The sequence below is a fragment of the Panthera leo genome, chromosome D1 (assembly GCF_018350215.1).
Source record: "Panthera leo isolate Ple1 chromosome D1, P.leo_Ple1_pat1.1, whole genome shotgun sequence".
NCBI lineage: Eukaryota > Metazoa > Chordata > Mammalia > Carnivora > Felidae > Panthera > Panthera leo.
Window position 1 is genome coordinate 109,895,271 of NC_056688.1, and position 15,348 is coordinate 109,910,618.

At 53.2% G+C, this 15,348-nt stretch overlaps 1 protein-coding gene and 1 long non-coding RNA gene across 8 annotated transcripts in view; one reads left to right on the forward strand and one right to left on the reverse strand.

Moving 5' to 3' along the window:
• The window catches only part of KDM2A (lysine demethylase 2A), a 111,975-nt gene extending 107,815 nt beyond the window's left edge, over positions 1 to 4,160 (forward strand). For all 6 annotated transcript variants that reach the window (XM_042906557.1, XM_042906552.1, XM_042906554.1 and 3 more), the window contains 3 exons: positions 91 to 249; positions 817 to 1,032; positions 1,457 to 4,160. In XM_042906557.1, coding sequence (XP_042762491.1) covers positions 91 to 249; positions 817 to 1,032; positions 1,457 to 1,638 — 557 coding nt within the window. In that variant the 3' untranslated portion in view covers positions 1,639 to 4,160. The remainder of the gene's footprint in view (positions 1 to 90; positions 250 to 816; positions 1,033 to 1,456) is intronic.
• An 8,906-nt stretch (positions 4,161 to 13,066) lies between these two features.
• LOC122200278 lies at positions 13,067 to 15,339 on the reverse strand. 2 transcript variants are annotated; one of them, XR_006193777.1, is made up of 4 exons: positions 15,044 to 15,339; positions 14,228 to 14,417; positions 13,886 to 13,986; positions 13,067 to 13,543 (listed from the first exon to the last, which is right to left on the reverse strand). It is a non-coding gene; the product is annotated as an uncharacterized LOC122200278 (long non-coding RNA). The 2 variants fall into 2 exon arrangements; XR_006193776.1 differs by lacking the exon at positions 15,044 to 15,339 and having other exon boundaries at positions 14,228 to 14,633.
• Between the last annotated feature and the right edge of the window lie 9 nt (positions 15,340 to 15,348).

Consider the following 15,348-nt stretch of genomic DNA (forward strand, 5'->3'; position numbering starts at 1 on the left):
CCATTTTACCGTGGTCACATCAGCTCGTCGTTGAGGCTTTGGATGTGCTGATAGAGTATACGATTGCATGTCTGTTTCTTCCCGCTGCAGGACTGAAAGACCTCCTCCTAGCGGGCTGTTCCTGGTCTGCAGTCTCTGCCCTCAGCACCTCCAGCTGCCCCCTTCTCAGGACCCTTGATCTTCGGTGGGCAGTGGGAATCAAGGACCCTCAAATTCGGGACTTGCTGACTCCACCGGCTGATAAACCAGGTGTGCTCTGGGCCTGACTTCTCTGTGGTCACCTGAGGGTAGCTTTGTCTTTCGACAGACTTTGTCCTCAGAAACTAAAAAAGTGTTACAAATGATGCTGTGGATGAGTGCAAATGGAGAACAGAGCAATGGACTCAAGGTTAGCTATTTACAGCCAGTTACCTGCCTGCAGATAAAGGAGGGACTACTCCGTCTCAGGGGTATTGGAGTTTGGGGCCCAGAGAGTATAATCCTGAGGAAGGCCGGGAAGGCTTCATGGTTGAGGTGGAACATTGAAAGCTGTTTGCATTATGGTCTAAAAAAGTGTGGGAGTGTGGAAAGGGGTGGAGCATTCCACACATACCCTTTTGCTCTATAAGTGAGGCATAATCTAGCAGCTGGGAAGAAAGAAAACGTGTCTGGTTTCCTAGAAACTGCCCCCACACACTGCTCACTACAGGCAGGGCTGGGTGTGGGCAGTTCGCTCAACCGCTGCAAGAAGGCCTGGCCAGGAAGGAGCTGAAGCTGCCTGAGGCTTTGGAGCTGGACCAGAGTTAAGAGTTTTGACCTAGGTTCTTTTCTGTGCAGGTCAGGACAATCGCAGCAAGCTCCGGAACATGACTGACTTCCGGCTGGCAGGCCTTGACATCACAGACGCCACACTTCGCCTCATCATTCGCCACATGCCCCTCCTTTCTCGACTCGACCTCAGTCACTGCAGCCACCTGACAGATCAGTCCTCCAATCTGCTCACCGCTGTCGGGTCTTCCACTCGCTACTCCCTCACAGAGCTCAACATGGCAGGTATGCTGCTGTGATGTTTCATGACAGACGGTACCCCGTGCCTCCTGGAGGGCCCAGCCCTCCCTGGAACGTGACCAGTAAAACAATGAACTTGGGTCTGTTGACCGAACTGTGTTAACTCGTTTCCTCACACCTGAACAAGGACATTGATTTCTCGCTCTCTGTTTTAACCGATGGGGGTGGAGGCCCAAGTAGTTGTCAGATGCCTAAGGTCATGGCCAACTGCCAGCCACAGCCTGGTCAGCTTTGCAGTGCAGGGAGTGAGGCATCGGGGGGCACTTCCCGTCTCTGAGCCAGGTAGTTACAAGATACAGAGGGCTTTTGCTGAGCATTTTAAAGGAAAGAGCTGGGGAATCGAGCGGCAGAGTCAGGCGCCTGTGGCAGTATGTACCCAGCATCGTCCTCGTTGTCACTTTCCCCACAGGTTGCAATAAATTGACAGACCAGACCCTGATCTACCTACGGCGCATCGCCAATGTCACCTTGATTGACCTTCGAGGATGTAAGCAGATCACTCGAAAAGCCTGCGAGCACTTCATCTCAGACTTGTCCATCAACAGTCTCTACTGCCTGTCTGACGAGAAGCTGATACAGAAGATCAGCTAAAACACACACAGCCCAGACTGAACAGGAAACCGATCTTCCCCTGACTCCCCAGCCAGGAGAGCCTCTCTCCCCGACCCTGCACGGGCTCTGAGGCCAGCGTCACACTCCCTCTCTGCTCTCCTGTCCCTTGAGCCCTTTCCCTACAGGCTGGGCAGAGAGGGTGGTAGACACCAGGCTTACCTGCCTGCTCCTCTCCCTCCTAAGGAGAAAGGAGTAGCAAGCAAATTGATCCGAATCCGAGGGGAAAGCACAGGCTCTGTGCTGTCAAGGTGCCTGCTCGCTTGCTCGCCTGCCCGCCCGCCCGCTCACTCACCGGCCAGGAGGCCAGGCTCTCAGTTTGGGGTGTCTGTGCAGCCGTCATCTGTGCTGGGCCCTGGGGCCCTTCTCCCCATCCGTGGTCCCTAGCCGTGCCTGGTTCTGAGCAAATTTCCAGGGAAGAAAGCGGCCCTGTCTCCATGGCCAGGTTCTCCTTGTGGTGTCCAGTGCGTGTCTCTCCTCTACCACACTCTCCCCACGTATGCAGGAGGGGCCGGCAGCAGCCCCGGGAAGGCTAGACCCGTGCCGATCATACTGGTGCTGTTGAGGTGTCTAAAACCTCTCATCCGTGTCCACGCTCTCCCCCTCCCTGTAGCTTGATCCTGTCCGATGCTCGTGGTGGTTCACGTAATGAGGTTACCCCACCCCAGACTTGCCCGCTAGTCTCTACGAGGTCCTTGTTGCACTTATTGGGGTTGAAGCTCTTCAGAGGAGCCGGAACTGTGTACCCCAGGGACACCCCCATTTTATTGCTTCCTAGGCAGATTCTGAGACAGGCACCATCTCCTTGTTCCCCTCCCTCGTTAGCCTCCCACTGCCCTTTCCACATGTTCCTCCTTCCTGCCTGGACAGGACTTTCCCAGGATGCGTGTCCTCAGAGGGAGCAGCCGATATCCCCCGGCTGGGGAGAGCAGAGAGCTGGGCTCGGTCCCACCTGCCTCCCAGCAGGCTCTGGGTCTCCAGTGGGTGTAGCCCCCAGAGCCCAGGCCTGTGTTTAGCCCCAGTGGCTCACTGATCTGGCACCTTGTGGGGGGGAGGGGGGTCCTGCTTTGAAGCCAGTCACCTGCCCTCTGCCTGCAGCCGTGGAAGGGGGTGTGCATGTGCCTCTGTGTGTGTGGCTGAGTGTATTACACGTGTGTGTGGAGGGAGGGAGGGAGGGGAGCATGGTGTCTCCCACCCCACCGCCCTGTGTTGAGCCCCATCAGCTGCCCCCTTTTACTTTGCATTGAACGGCCTGTCCAAAGATCCTCTCTCTAGGGCAGCAGAGAGCTTTTTGCACTTTAAAAAAAAAAAAAAGGAAAGAAAGGTCGGAATTTCTTTTGGGTCAATATTTAAGTGTGTGAGGAGATGCTCAATAGCAGCAGCCTGTGGCAAGAGCTTATAAAGGACGGATGCGGATTTGCACTCTGCTCCCCACCTGTGAGGATAGCGATAGCACAACCTTGCCCCGCCTTCTCGTCCTCCGGCCCCTCCCTTCCTGGCCCCTTTCCTGCAGCCCAGCCTCAGGCTCGCCTCCTCCCAAAACCCTCCGGGGGGAGGAAACCCTACAGGGGAGGGGGAGGGGACGGAGCCCAGGCCCCGGGGGTCTGAAACGTGAGCCACCTTGAGGAGAGACGCCAACTGCACACTCGCCACTTCCAAAGCAATAGAGGCAGAGGGGCCCCCTCTTTGCCACCTAGCCCAGCTTTGACCCTGGCATTGACTGGCCTCCTGAGAGAAAACTGGGTCCTGGTAAGGGGTGGCATTGTGTCTGTTTCTTCCAATCTGCTGATTCTCTTGGCTGCTCCTTAAAAGCAGCAGTCTGCTCCCACGACCCTCTGCCCCTTCCATCGGTCTCCAGGCCCCAGTAACCTGGGGCTGAAACTTTGAGGAAATGCCAGTGACTTATTCCAGAGTGCCTCAGTTAGGGGAACTTCTCTGTAAAGAACCCTGGGTATTGAGCAAAAACCTTATTAATATTATTGTTAATGACCTATAATTGGAAGCTTCCTGCCTTTTTTTGGTTGCTCCTGTGGAAAGTACTGAAAAGATTGTTTTGTTTTGTTGTCTTTTTATAAAAGGGGAGGTGGAGAGACCCCCTCAGAGCAGGGATTGTGCCGGGAGAGTGCCTCTGACTTTGGGACATTTCATCCACAGAAATTTCCAAGCTGATGGTTTGGGTTTTTTGGGGTTTTGGTTTTAATTTTGGTTTGTTTTTGGTTTGGAAAAACAAGCATTTTTACCGTGCACGTAAATTGGTCAGCAGGAAAGGGAGCCCAGGAGTGGCAGCAGTTGGACCTATGCCCTTGCCGGGTTTCCTTTATCTCTGGGACTGGAAGGGGGCAAACGGTTTTTAGAGGTGAGGGTTGGTCCGTGTGGAGGACAGAAATGTCTCTGGGGACAGAGGATCCCGGGAGTCCCATCGCATTTCCTGCAATCTGCTCTGAGATGTGGCCTTGCCAGGAGAGCCTGCCCTCCTCAGACCGCAGGGCCAGACACCCCGCCTCCATCTTTCCGAGCACCGGGGCGAAAAACCACAAAGGAAAGGAAGAAAATTTATATATATATAATATAAAATCACTTGGTGATTAAAAAAATAACTGCTCCATAAATAAAACTCCTAAAGTCACTATGTTTAAAGGGTTTGGTTGTGTTTTTTTGTTTTTCGGAGAAATATTGTAAATATATATTTTTTGTTGCTGATTTAGAGTCAATCTCCAATGTTGTGCTAAAAAATTTAAATTAAATGTAAGCATTAAGGGGGCAAGTCCTGCTATCTCATTTGACACATGGGGGTTATTTTGGGCCAGGGAAGGAGGGAACCTAGTTGGACTTTTGTTTTCTAAACGTTCTCCACTATTGGTTTTAGAAAGAGCAAGGACCTCTTTCCTCTGACACGTGGGAATGGGAGATATTTGTGTAATAAAATTTTTAAAAGACAAAAAAAGAAATAGACTCCGATGGGAAATATTTTGATTTGGGTTTGGGGGGTTTTTTTTGTTTTTTTTTTGGGGGGGGGTTGTTTTGCTTTTTTAATAAAAAGGTTTTAAAAACAAAAACAAAAACAAAACCTTTTCTGCCTTGGTGTGTGTGTGCGTGAAAGAGAAGGTCGTGCAGGCTCTGGTGCTGGAGGCCAAGGTTGCCTGCTTCATTCCTCTGAGCAGAAGCAGCAGAACTGCTATGCGCCTGTAGTACTTGCCTTTTTCTTTTTTTTCTTCTATGACAGCATTACTTGCTTCTAGAAACACCATGATACTTTACTTCATCAAGGTGAACTTTCTGATGGATGTGAAAATGTTAAGTGTGATTACCTGATCCCCTGCAGTCCCCCTTCCTCTCCCACGGTGCTGTCCTGAGAAGGCCTGGGGATTTCTAATCTTGCCATCTCTGGAGATTCGAGGCCAACCTCCATCCACTAAAGCTGCAGAACAGGCCCTTCGACACTGCCTGCTCAAGGTCACCGAGCAAGGTCTGGGCCAGACAGGCTCCAGTCAGCATTTGTCCCACTGCATCCTGCTCCTTCTCATCACTTGGCTTGTTGAGTACGAGCTCGCGGCCTTTAGCCAGTGTGCCAGGTGCTGCCAGCCGACTGCCTCCTCGCCCCGATTGTGGCATCTCAGGAGAGCTGAACCCCCATCTGGGAAGTCCTTCCTCCCACCGCTATCTTCAAGGGAGTGGGGAGTCCCTGCCCATCCTATTCCCAAGCTGACAATGACCATCTACAATTCTGCACATTCTAGAAAAGGACAGGGTCTTGGACAAGGAGCTGATTTCATGTCGGTTTCCTGAGGACGGATATGGATGTGGCCATGTTTGGATGTTGCCAGAGCCGGGGGAGGAACGGTGTCAGTTTTGCGTCCTAGCCATCTCAGAAACCCATCTGCCTCTCGCTTATCTCATCTCTGCCACCCTACTCAAAGCCACCATTGTCTGGAACCTTGACCACAGCATGAGCCTCCCAGCCTCCACTCCAACCCCTGTCCTCCACGTTGCAGCCAGAACATTTTCCTTAAAAGACCGATTTGACTACTTTGATTAAAACCCATTTAGTGTGTTTCTCAGGATAAAGGCCTCAGTTTCCTCACTCAACATTTGCCCTTCCTTCTCCTCTCCACCCATACCTAACTATTCAGTCCACCCTCCTTGGGCCTTTGCCGTTCCCTCAGCTGGTGCACCTGCCTCAGTTTATCTGCTACTTCCTCTGGGAAGCCACCGTCCCTCCTGTTCAAGACTGGGTCATGTGCTCCCACAGTACCCTACTAGCTTTGGGGATGCAGAGGTCATCTCCCCAGCTAGCCGGGAAGCTCCACGAGGACAGAGAGGAGTCTGCGTTGCTCACATCGTCCACGGTGGCTGGTGCAGAGCTTGGCACCTAATAGGTGACGTTCCCAAGAGCTCGGATCCCCAGAGGCCCATCCCTCCCCGGTGCAGTCCATCCGTTGCCGTGTTCTCGAACTTCACTTTTTCCATTACCTCATACATCTTTACCCTTCTTTCACGTGCTAATGCCACTAGCCTCTTCGGGGGGGGGGGGTGGCTCTATCCAATATAGCCCGCATTCATCTATGAATTAATCTTCCTCAGATGCACACAAAAAACTTATGTAATCCTCCAGGGTCATATCTAAACTCTAAACTCATCCTGCTACTGGCATCTGTAAAATGGGAAGCACCATGGTTGGCACACGGTAGGTGCTTCTAAGAGACCTTGAACGACAACTTGTGTTTAAAATGTTCTACCCTCTGGGCGCCCGGATGGCTCAGTCGGTTAAGCTTCCAACTCTTGGTTTCCCCTCAGGTCACGATCTCGTGGTTCATGGGGTGGAGCCCCACATCAGGGTCTGCTGACAGCATGGAACCTGCTGAGGATTCTGTCTCCCTCTCTCTCTGCCCCTCCCCTGCTCGCTCGTTCTCTGTCCCAAAAGAATAAACGTTAAAAAAAAAAAAAAAAAAAAAAAAAAAGATGTGCTACCCTCACTGCAACTATGAAAATCTTCCTTCGAACATCTCTTCTTCCAGAAGCCCTTCCCATTTCCCCTCCGATCAAAAAGGATTAACCTGGACATTCTGTGCCTTTGGCAGGCAACAAGAGTGTAGTAAAAACAGCTGGCACCTAGTGGGCCTTACTATGTGTTGGCCGCTGTTCTAAGCACTTACACGTAGTTACTCCTATAATCCTCACAGCAAGCGTACCATTATCGTCATTTTATTTTTTTTTTAATTTATTTGAGAGAAGACAGGGCATGTGTGTGTGCACGTGCGCACACTCAAGAGGAGGAGTGGGGGGGGGGGGCGGCGGCAGAGAGAGAGGGAGAGAGAGAGTCCCAAGCAGGCTCGGCAGTGTCAGCGCAGAGCCCCACGTGGGGCTCAGTCTCAGGAACCATGAGGTCATGAGCTGAGCTGAAATCAAGAGTCGGACGCTTAAACAACTGAGCCGGGTACCCAGGCACCCCTATCCTCATTTTAAAGGTGAGCAACTGGGTTATGGATATTGAACAACTTAGCTGAAGTGTCTTGGCTAATAAAACCAACCTTCAGACCAGCCCCTGAGTCAGTCCTATCCACCTAGTTCCCTAGCCTCTCTGTGTACACATGATGCCATTTCATTCTCACACCCCAGCCCAGGGGACAGGTGTCCTCATTCTATACATGACAAAGCCAAAACTCAAGAGGTGAAGTGAGGGCCCTGGGGTCAGCAGCAAAGCTGGGATGTATGTGAACACTGGGCCAGAGACTACTGCCTTTGCTGCAGCTCTCCCGTGCCCCTCTGAGCATCCACCCCTCTTCCGTGGCTCCTCGAACTCCTTGGGTGGGGGTGGGGGGGGGGGACGGGGGTTAGCCTTAAGTAGCTCAACACACCCTCATCTGTACCAGGAATGGTGGGATAAGGGCATTTACTGAGCGTAATGAAAGGTGGGTGTATGGGAGGGGGAGGCAGGACTGACCCCATGGGTAAGTGACCTACACTGTTACAGGGCCCTGTACTCAGGACCCCCACACTCGGTTCCTCAGTTTAATGTTCTGCCATTGCCATCTTGAATTCTTTTTATAATGTTTATTTTTGAGAGAGAGAGAGAGAGAGAGAGAGAGAGAGGATCTGAAGCAGGCTCCTCGCTCACGGCGCAGGGCTCGAACTCACAAACCCTGAGATCATGACCCAAGCTGAAGTTGGACACTTAACAGACTGAGCCACCCAGGCGTCCCTTTTTTTTAAAACCTTGAAATCTTTTGTTTTCGAGAGAGAGAGAGAGAGCATGAACAGGGGAGGAGCAGAGAGAGAGGGAGACACAGAATCCGAAGCAGACTTCAGGCTCTAGGCTGTCAGCACAGAGCCCGACATGGGGCTCCAACCCATGACCCGTGAGATCACGACCTGAGCCGAAGTTGGACGCTTAACCGACTGAGCGTCCCTTTTTCTTTCTTCCTTCCTTCCTTTCCCTACTTTCTTCTTTCTTTCTTTCTCTTTCTCTGTCCCTTTTTCATTCTTTCTCCCTTTCTTTCTCTTTCTCTCTCCCATTTTCCTTCCTTCCTTCTTTCTTCCTTCCTTTCTTTCTATCTTGAAATCTTAATAATTTTTAAACAAGGGGCCCCGCATTTCATTTGCACTATAGGTACAGGTATATAGCTAGTCAGGGGGCGGAGGAGGAGGAACAATCCTAGCTCTCCTCCTCCCTCCCAGGCCAGTTCTGTGCTAAGTGCCATTGGGGAGGCAACAGAGTAGGCCTGGCAGTTGCTGGCTGGGGAGACCCGTCCTACCTCCACCTTTCCAGGTACCCAGGCCTGGAAGGAAAAGCTCAGAGCTGACACCCTAGTGGGCAGGAAAGTGAGAGCAGGCACCTGAGTTTGCTCTCAGCCTAGTGCTGTGACCCAGTTTCTGCCTCTGCCAAATACCCTTTCCAGAGAGTTACAGCGGACAGGAAGGTCCAGCTGCCGTCCCCCCCAGAGTGTGTCATGAGAGTGCGAAGATGGCAAAACAGAAGGAACAGAAGCAGAAAGAGACACAGAGGGAAAACACCCCCAAATGATCCAGAAAAGGAAAGGCAGAGAAAGAGGGAGAGAAAGGGAAAGGGAAGAAAAGAAATGAGAGAAAAGAGGCCACAGAGGATGCCTAGAGGGAGATCCAAGTGAGGTCCAAATACTCCACATGTGACAATGACCACTCAGCAAGCCATTTCCCCGAGCGCACCACTGCACGCACTGCAACTTCGTTAATCCTCAAAGCAATCCCGTGAGGTCAGGCTGGGAGGGCAAGGCTCAGAGACGTTAAGTAACTGGCCTGGGGCACCCGGCCAGGGCACTACGAGGTGACACTAGCATTCGACCCCAAGGCTTTTCCACACACATCCTCCCTTTCCCGGACACCGCAAGTCCCGCTGGCCACAGCGTGGAGATGACGCGGGTCAGCGTGGCCGCGCTTCGGACACTTACACGCGGGCCAGACGCGTCCAGGGACAAACGCGCTCGGCGCGATCACGGCGTGCTTCAGCGCCAGGAGGAGCAGGGGACGCCGGCGCGCACGCGCGCTAGAGAAGGACGGGTGCGCGGCGCCGCCGAGGCCGGGGAGGGGCGGGGCCACAGGGCGGGTGGGGCGGGGCCACAGGCCGGGGCGGGGCCACAGGCCGGGGCGGGGGCGGGGCCACAGGCCGGGGCGGGGGCGGGGCCACAGGCCGGGGCGGGGGCGGGGCCACAGGCCGGGGCGGGGTGCGGCGGGGTGGGGCGGGGTGGGGCGGGGCGGGGCCACTGGCCGAGGCCAAATCCGGGCTAAGGCTCTGAGGCGGAAAAGGAGGCTGGGCAGGGGCAGTGCGAGACTGTATGACCTTCCCGAGGGTTCCACGGAGAGGCGCTGCTCGGGAAAGCGGGTCGCGCGGAGCCAGCTGTCTGGAAGCCCGGCCCCGGATTGTGAGCCGGTGCCTGGGGGCCAAGGGGCCACGAAGGGCCTTAGACGGTGCGGGAGGAAGCATAGGACCTGCGTCCTGGAGATGTGGAGCCTCCCATATAAGAGAGCCCTTTCCTTCCTCAGGGTCTTCGTACTTCCTGTTCCACATAACTGAAAAGCTCTTTTCCCTGCCCCGAACGAAGCTGTTTTCCTTCCATCCTTGTGGCTCCAGCAAAAACGCCCTTCCTCAGAAGTTTCCCTGACTTTACCTAAGAAGCCTTCTGGCTTTTATAATAATTTGTCACCCGCTAAATGAGATCATCTGGGCTCTATCGACAGTGCCCTGCACACAGTGAGAACCCAGTAAATGTCAGTGGTTATTATTCTGTGTAATTTGCCTGTAAGGTCATTGTTTGTCTCTCCCTACGTTGGATCCTCAAGGTCAAGTACCAGTGCCTAGCATGTAGCAGGAGCTCAATAAATATTGTTGGCTGAGTGAGTGAATGAAGCGAACTCCTGGCAGCCCAGCCAGAGCCTGGCACTGTCTAAGCTCTGGACATCAGAGAGGTAGCCGTCCCTGTTAGGCGGGAGTTTCTCCTGGTCAATCCCGACACTCCTGGTGAGGTCAGGGAGGCCCCAAGTTTATCCTCCCGGATCTTCAAAGCCTAGGAGGCCCCAGCAAGAAGGAACTTGCACTCCTGGGTCTTGGCACATGTCAGTCCTCACCCCAACCTCACTCATGCTCACATGTACACGAGCTCATGACTTTCCCCATCTCTCCCCTGCCCTCCCTGACGCTCTTCCAACCCTTCCCCTGTCTTCTTCTGAGCACCCCACCTCCTTACATTGTAGCTCTCACCAGCTTAAGTGGAGGTATACATTTAGAGGTCTTCGCTACTGGACTGGGCCACCACTGAATCTTGTCTCTCCTTGTGACTCTAACTTTGTGCCACACACCATGCTAGGTGTGAGGAATGAACAGTGACCACAACGAACCACCCAGGGAGAGCCCTCTGAGAACCTCTCAACCACAAGATACAGGGGTGAGCAGGAGCCTTCTTTGTTGGAAAGGAGGGAAGGGGCACTTCAGGCAAGGGGAATTCTGAAGTCAAAACCCCAGAGGTGGAAATGAACTTAGCGTGGTGTGGCGACAGAGGGAAGACCAGACCGACCAGAGACCAAGAGGCAAGGGGAAGGGAAATGGAATAGAGTGAGAGAGGCAGGCTGGGGCAAGACGGTGTAGGTCTTACAGGCCCTGGAGGGTGGGGGTGTCTATTCTTAGTACAGAAGCAGTCACAGGAGGTGGGGTTGGATTTAGGCCTAGAAGAGGGGCAGGAAGCCCAGTGAGGAGGCCGGTGCAGGTGTCAGCACCAGGCAGGAGGTGGTGGGACTTGGATGAGACTTAGCGGGGTGCAGTGGAAGGACTCAGGGTATACTTCGGAGACAGACACGCCAGGTAGTCAACAGGACAGGCCTCATGACAGCGTGAGGATACATGGGGGCGGGGGCAGGCAAGGGAAGAGAGGAATCAAGGATGACTCCCAAGTGTTTGGAAGAAGGAGGAACCACAATTGGGATGGGTAGGTGGGAGGGGAGCAGGTTGGACGGGCTGGGGGGTGGGGGTGGGGTGGGGAGCAGGAGCTCCGTGTGGGATGCTTTAAGTTTGCAATACCCATTAGTCATCTGGGAGAGATGCCATGTGATGGTGTCGTCTGTGGGTCTGCCAGCTGGGCAGAGATGGGGTTCCGCTTCTCCTTCACCCCCAGCATCCCAGCTGGAGGTTGCCATGGTCTGGGCACCGGGCAAAGGCTTAAGAGAAAGAATGACTGCGGTGCCTGGGTGGCTCAGTCAGTCAAGCATCTGACTCTTGATTTTCAGCTCAAGTCATGAGATTGAGTACCACATCGGTCACTGCACTGACAGCACGGAGCCTGCTTGGGATTCTCTCTCTGTCCCTCTGTCTGTCTGTCTGTCTGTCTCTCTCAAAATAAATAAATAAATATTAAAAAAAAAAAAGAGGGGCGCCTGGGTGGCTCGGTCGGTTAAGTGTCCGACTTCGGCTCAGGTCATGATCTCACGGTCTGTGAGTTCGAGCCCCGCGTCGGGCTCTGTGCTGACAGCTCAGAGCCTGGAGCCTGTTTCCAATTCTGTGTCTCCCTCTCTCTCTGCCCCTCCCTGTTCATGCTCTGTCTCTCTCTGTCTCAAAAATAAATAAAAAAAAAAAACGTTAAAAAAAAAAAAAAGTTTAAAAAAAAAAAAAAAGAAATTTAAAAAAAGACGAAAAGAACAAATTTACAATCAACCTTCCCTCAACCACTAGAGGGCAGCATCACCCCCCAAACCTGCCTCCCCAGGGCCAGGACGCACCTCAACCTCTTCCCACCCAGGGCTCCAGAAGATGCTTTCTGGGGTTTCAGGATTTAGTGAGGGCTGCCCTGGAGGCTGGCTTTCTCTCAAAGGACCCCGGCTTCAGGCCTGCTGGGGATGTGGGTTGGGCCTGAGCAGGGGTAGCGTAGGGTTTTCAGCCGGGGAGGAGAAGGTAGGGCCACCTCCTGGAGCAGGTGGCTGGCCTTTCAGAACCCACAGGGATTCTAGTCTGACAAGTTCATCAGAAAGAACTGACGTATGTATGTATTTTTAAAAGTAACTTCTACATCCACCATGGGGCTTGAACATACAACCCGGAGATCAAGAGTGGCAGGGTGCCTGTGTGGCTCAGTCGGTTAAGCATCTGACTTCAGCTCAGGTTGTGATCTCACGATTTGTGAGTTCAAGCCCCGCATCCAGCTCTCTTCTGTCAGCATGGAGCCCACTTTGGATCCTCTGTCCTCCTCTCTCTGTGCCTCCCCCACTGCTCTCTCTCTCTCTCAAAAATAAACATTAAATAAACATTAAATTTTTATTTATTAAAAATAAAAATTAAATAAAAGGGGGGGCCGCAACTGAGCCATGTAGCTGCCCCCTCAGGAAGAATTTTTAAAATAGGGGCTGGGGGCCCCCCGGGTGGCTCAGTCAGTCGAGCATCCAACTCTTGATTTTGGCTCAGGTCATGATCTCACAGTTCATGAGCCGAGCCCCACATCAGGCTCGCTGCTGTCACCCCCCCCCCTCAAAAAATAAACACTAAAGTAAAACTAAACTAAACTAAACTAAAATAGGGGCTGTTCCAGAAAACCCAGGCCAGTGTGTGGCTGTAGTCAGTCCTGGAGAGTTGAAGAGTCGGGTGGGGTAGGAGGAGGGGAGGCCAGAGGCCTCCTGTGAGGCATCCTTGTGTGTCTCTGGCCCTGTTCTGCCCCCAAACTCTATATGCCTCGTTGGGCTGAGGAGCTCATTCATTCAGTCCCTCATTCATTGATCGAACAGACTATGCCCTTCTGGGTCAGGTCCTTGGTGGGCCCTGGGGCAAAAGATGAACTAGGAGCATCAGTTACACTTGGAGACTGTATGTACGTTGTTTTTTCTTTTTTCCGTCAGCATATCCAACATCAGGATGCCTTTTCCAATTGATACAAACATTTAATAAAGCTTCACCCTCCCACCCCCTTCAAACACTTGATACATTTCGCAATTGATGATGTTTTCAAATCAAGGAAATAGGTGCTAAGAACACAATTGGAGATGTACACAGTTTGGGGTCAGGGAGGCTGGAGGAGGTGGGTCTTTTCTTAAAAGGATGCGCAGGAGTCGGCCAGGGAAGAAGGCCCACAGAGCGCTTCTGGACACGGGAAAGAACAATGGCACAAAGGTGAGAACGGGCGGGTGGGCAGGTGCAGAGAATGGTGGCAGTACAAGCAGGAGAGGGGGGCAGGGTCCAGTCATCCCCGTTCCTTGACTTAAGGAACTTGCTCACCTGATCTGCTTTGAGTAGAGGTGGGGGTGGGGGGGTTGCCTAGAGCACCCAACCCCCATCCGCCACTCTCAGCAGATCCCAAAGTCCTTAGTAACTCCATCAGGTCTAGATTTGGGAGAGGCGTCTCTGGTCAGGGCCTGCATCAGGGTAGCAGCCATGGGGATCCTGAGAAGGGGACAAGTTTAAGAAGATTCTCAGGCCAGGGGCGCCTGGGTGGCTCAGTCGGTTAAGCGTCCGACTTCGGCTCAGGTCATGATCTCACGGTTCTTGGGTTCAAGCCCCGCGTCGGGCTCTGTGCCGACAGCTCAGAGCCTGGAGCCTGCTTTGGATTCTGTGTCTCCCTCTCTCTCTGCTCCTCCCCCACTCATGCTCTGTCTCTCTCTCAAAAATAAATAAACATTAAAAAAATAAAAAAAAGAAGAAGAAGATGATGATTCTCAGGCCAGACAAGAGAGTGTGGCGAGAGACTCGGCCAGGGGACGAGGGAGTTGTTGAGGATGATGATACCTGGAGTTCTGACTCGGGGACCTGGGTGGATGGTAGTGTTGCCCACTGAGAAGGGACCTTGCTATTCCTGAGGTGCTCTGGTGCTGATCTCAGACGGTAGCCTAAGAAATGCACAGAGAGGGGCTGAGGGGGCTCTGCTTTGCCAGAGGGTTCTGGTTACTGGCCTGAGGTTCATAAACTGGCATGAGGCAGGCTTGAGTCCCATGTGCCTGGGGACTAGGAAGGGATCTTGTCACCTTAGAAAACAGAGAGAGGCTCTATAGAGATAGAGGGCACTGCTTTGAGACACATGGACCTTCCTTCCCCACCCTGAGTGTTCTCAGTACAGTGAATTTCCCTTACCAGGCACCACTGAGACTCCTGTGTCCTCCTAGGCTGAGAGAGGTTTGATCCCACGTTGTAGAATCATGATGATTCCATTAGATTCCATAGATGGGATGGGGTGCAGGCCAAGCACAAGCTGGTCCAGGGAGGGTGGAGGTTGGTGCAGGGTCCTTTATCCTCAGTGGAAATCCTTGGTCAAGAGTTGGGTCTAGAACAGAAGGGGTGGGGACTGGAGCTAGCATAGACCTGGAGCCTGACTGCACTTGTCAAGTCCCAAGTTCATGGTGACCTGTTAAGTGTTCTAGGTCTAGATTGGGTCCTTGGTTGCATTGGATGTCCTGGTCCTGGGTCCATGTTGACAGTGAGTTGTTGTTGTTACTTTGTTTTGTTTTGTTTGTTTGTTTGTTTGTTTGTTTTGAAAGAGAGAGAGAGAGAACAGAGGGAAAGGGAGAGAGAGAATCTTAAGCAGGCTCCACACCCAGCTCAGAGCCCCATGCGGGACTCAGTCTCACAACCGTTAAGATCATGACCTGAGCCGAAATCAAGAGTAGGACGCTTAACCCACTGAGCCACCCAGGCACTCCCATGTTCAGAGTTCTTGATATTGGGTCTGGGTCTGGGGTTCGAATCAAGGTTGGAGTTAGTAACCAGGATGGGACCAGTGTTTGAGATCATGGTCCTAAAACTATATCTGGGGTCCGGGGGGGGGGGGGGGGGTCTGGGGTCAGTGTCAAGGTCTGGGTGTGGAGAGAGCCACAGGGCTGTGATCTCGGGTCACAGAGTCTAATGCAGTGGTCTAAGGCAGTGGTCCGAGGTCCAGTCCTGGGGTCCTACTTGGAGGCCGGGCTCGGGAATGTCGTCCAGGACTAATATCAGGTCAGACACTTCCACCAAGATCCAGAAGTCAGCGGTTATGTCCAGCGTCTGAGGTCCAAGTCCTCGAGATCATGTTCTGAGGTGCCAGTCTGGCGTGAGGGCCACCGTCTGTTGTGGATTCTGAGGTCCGAGTTAGGATCCGAGCTGTGGTCAAGGGGTGGGTCCGGGGTCTTCTTCGGTCCCGGGTCCCGCGGCGAGTTCCAGGTCTGGGGTCAAGGACCACGGCCCAGGCCCGGGGCGGGGTCAGGGTCGGGTCTGGGAAG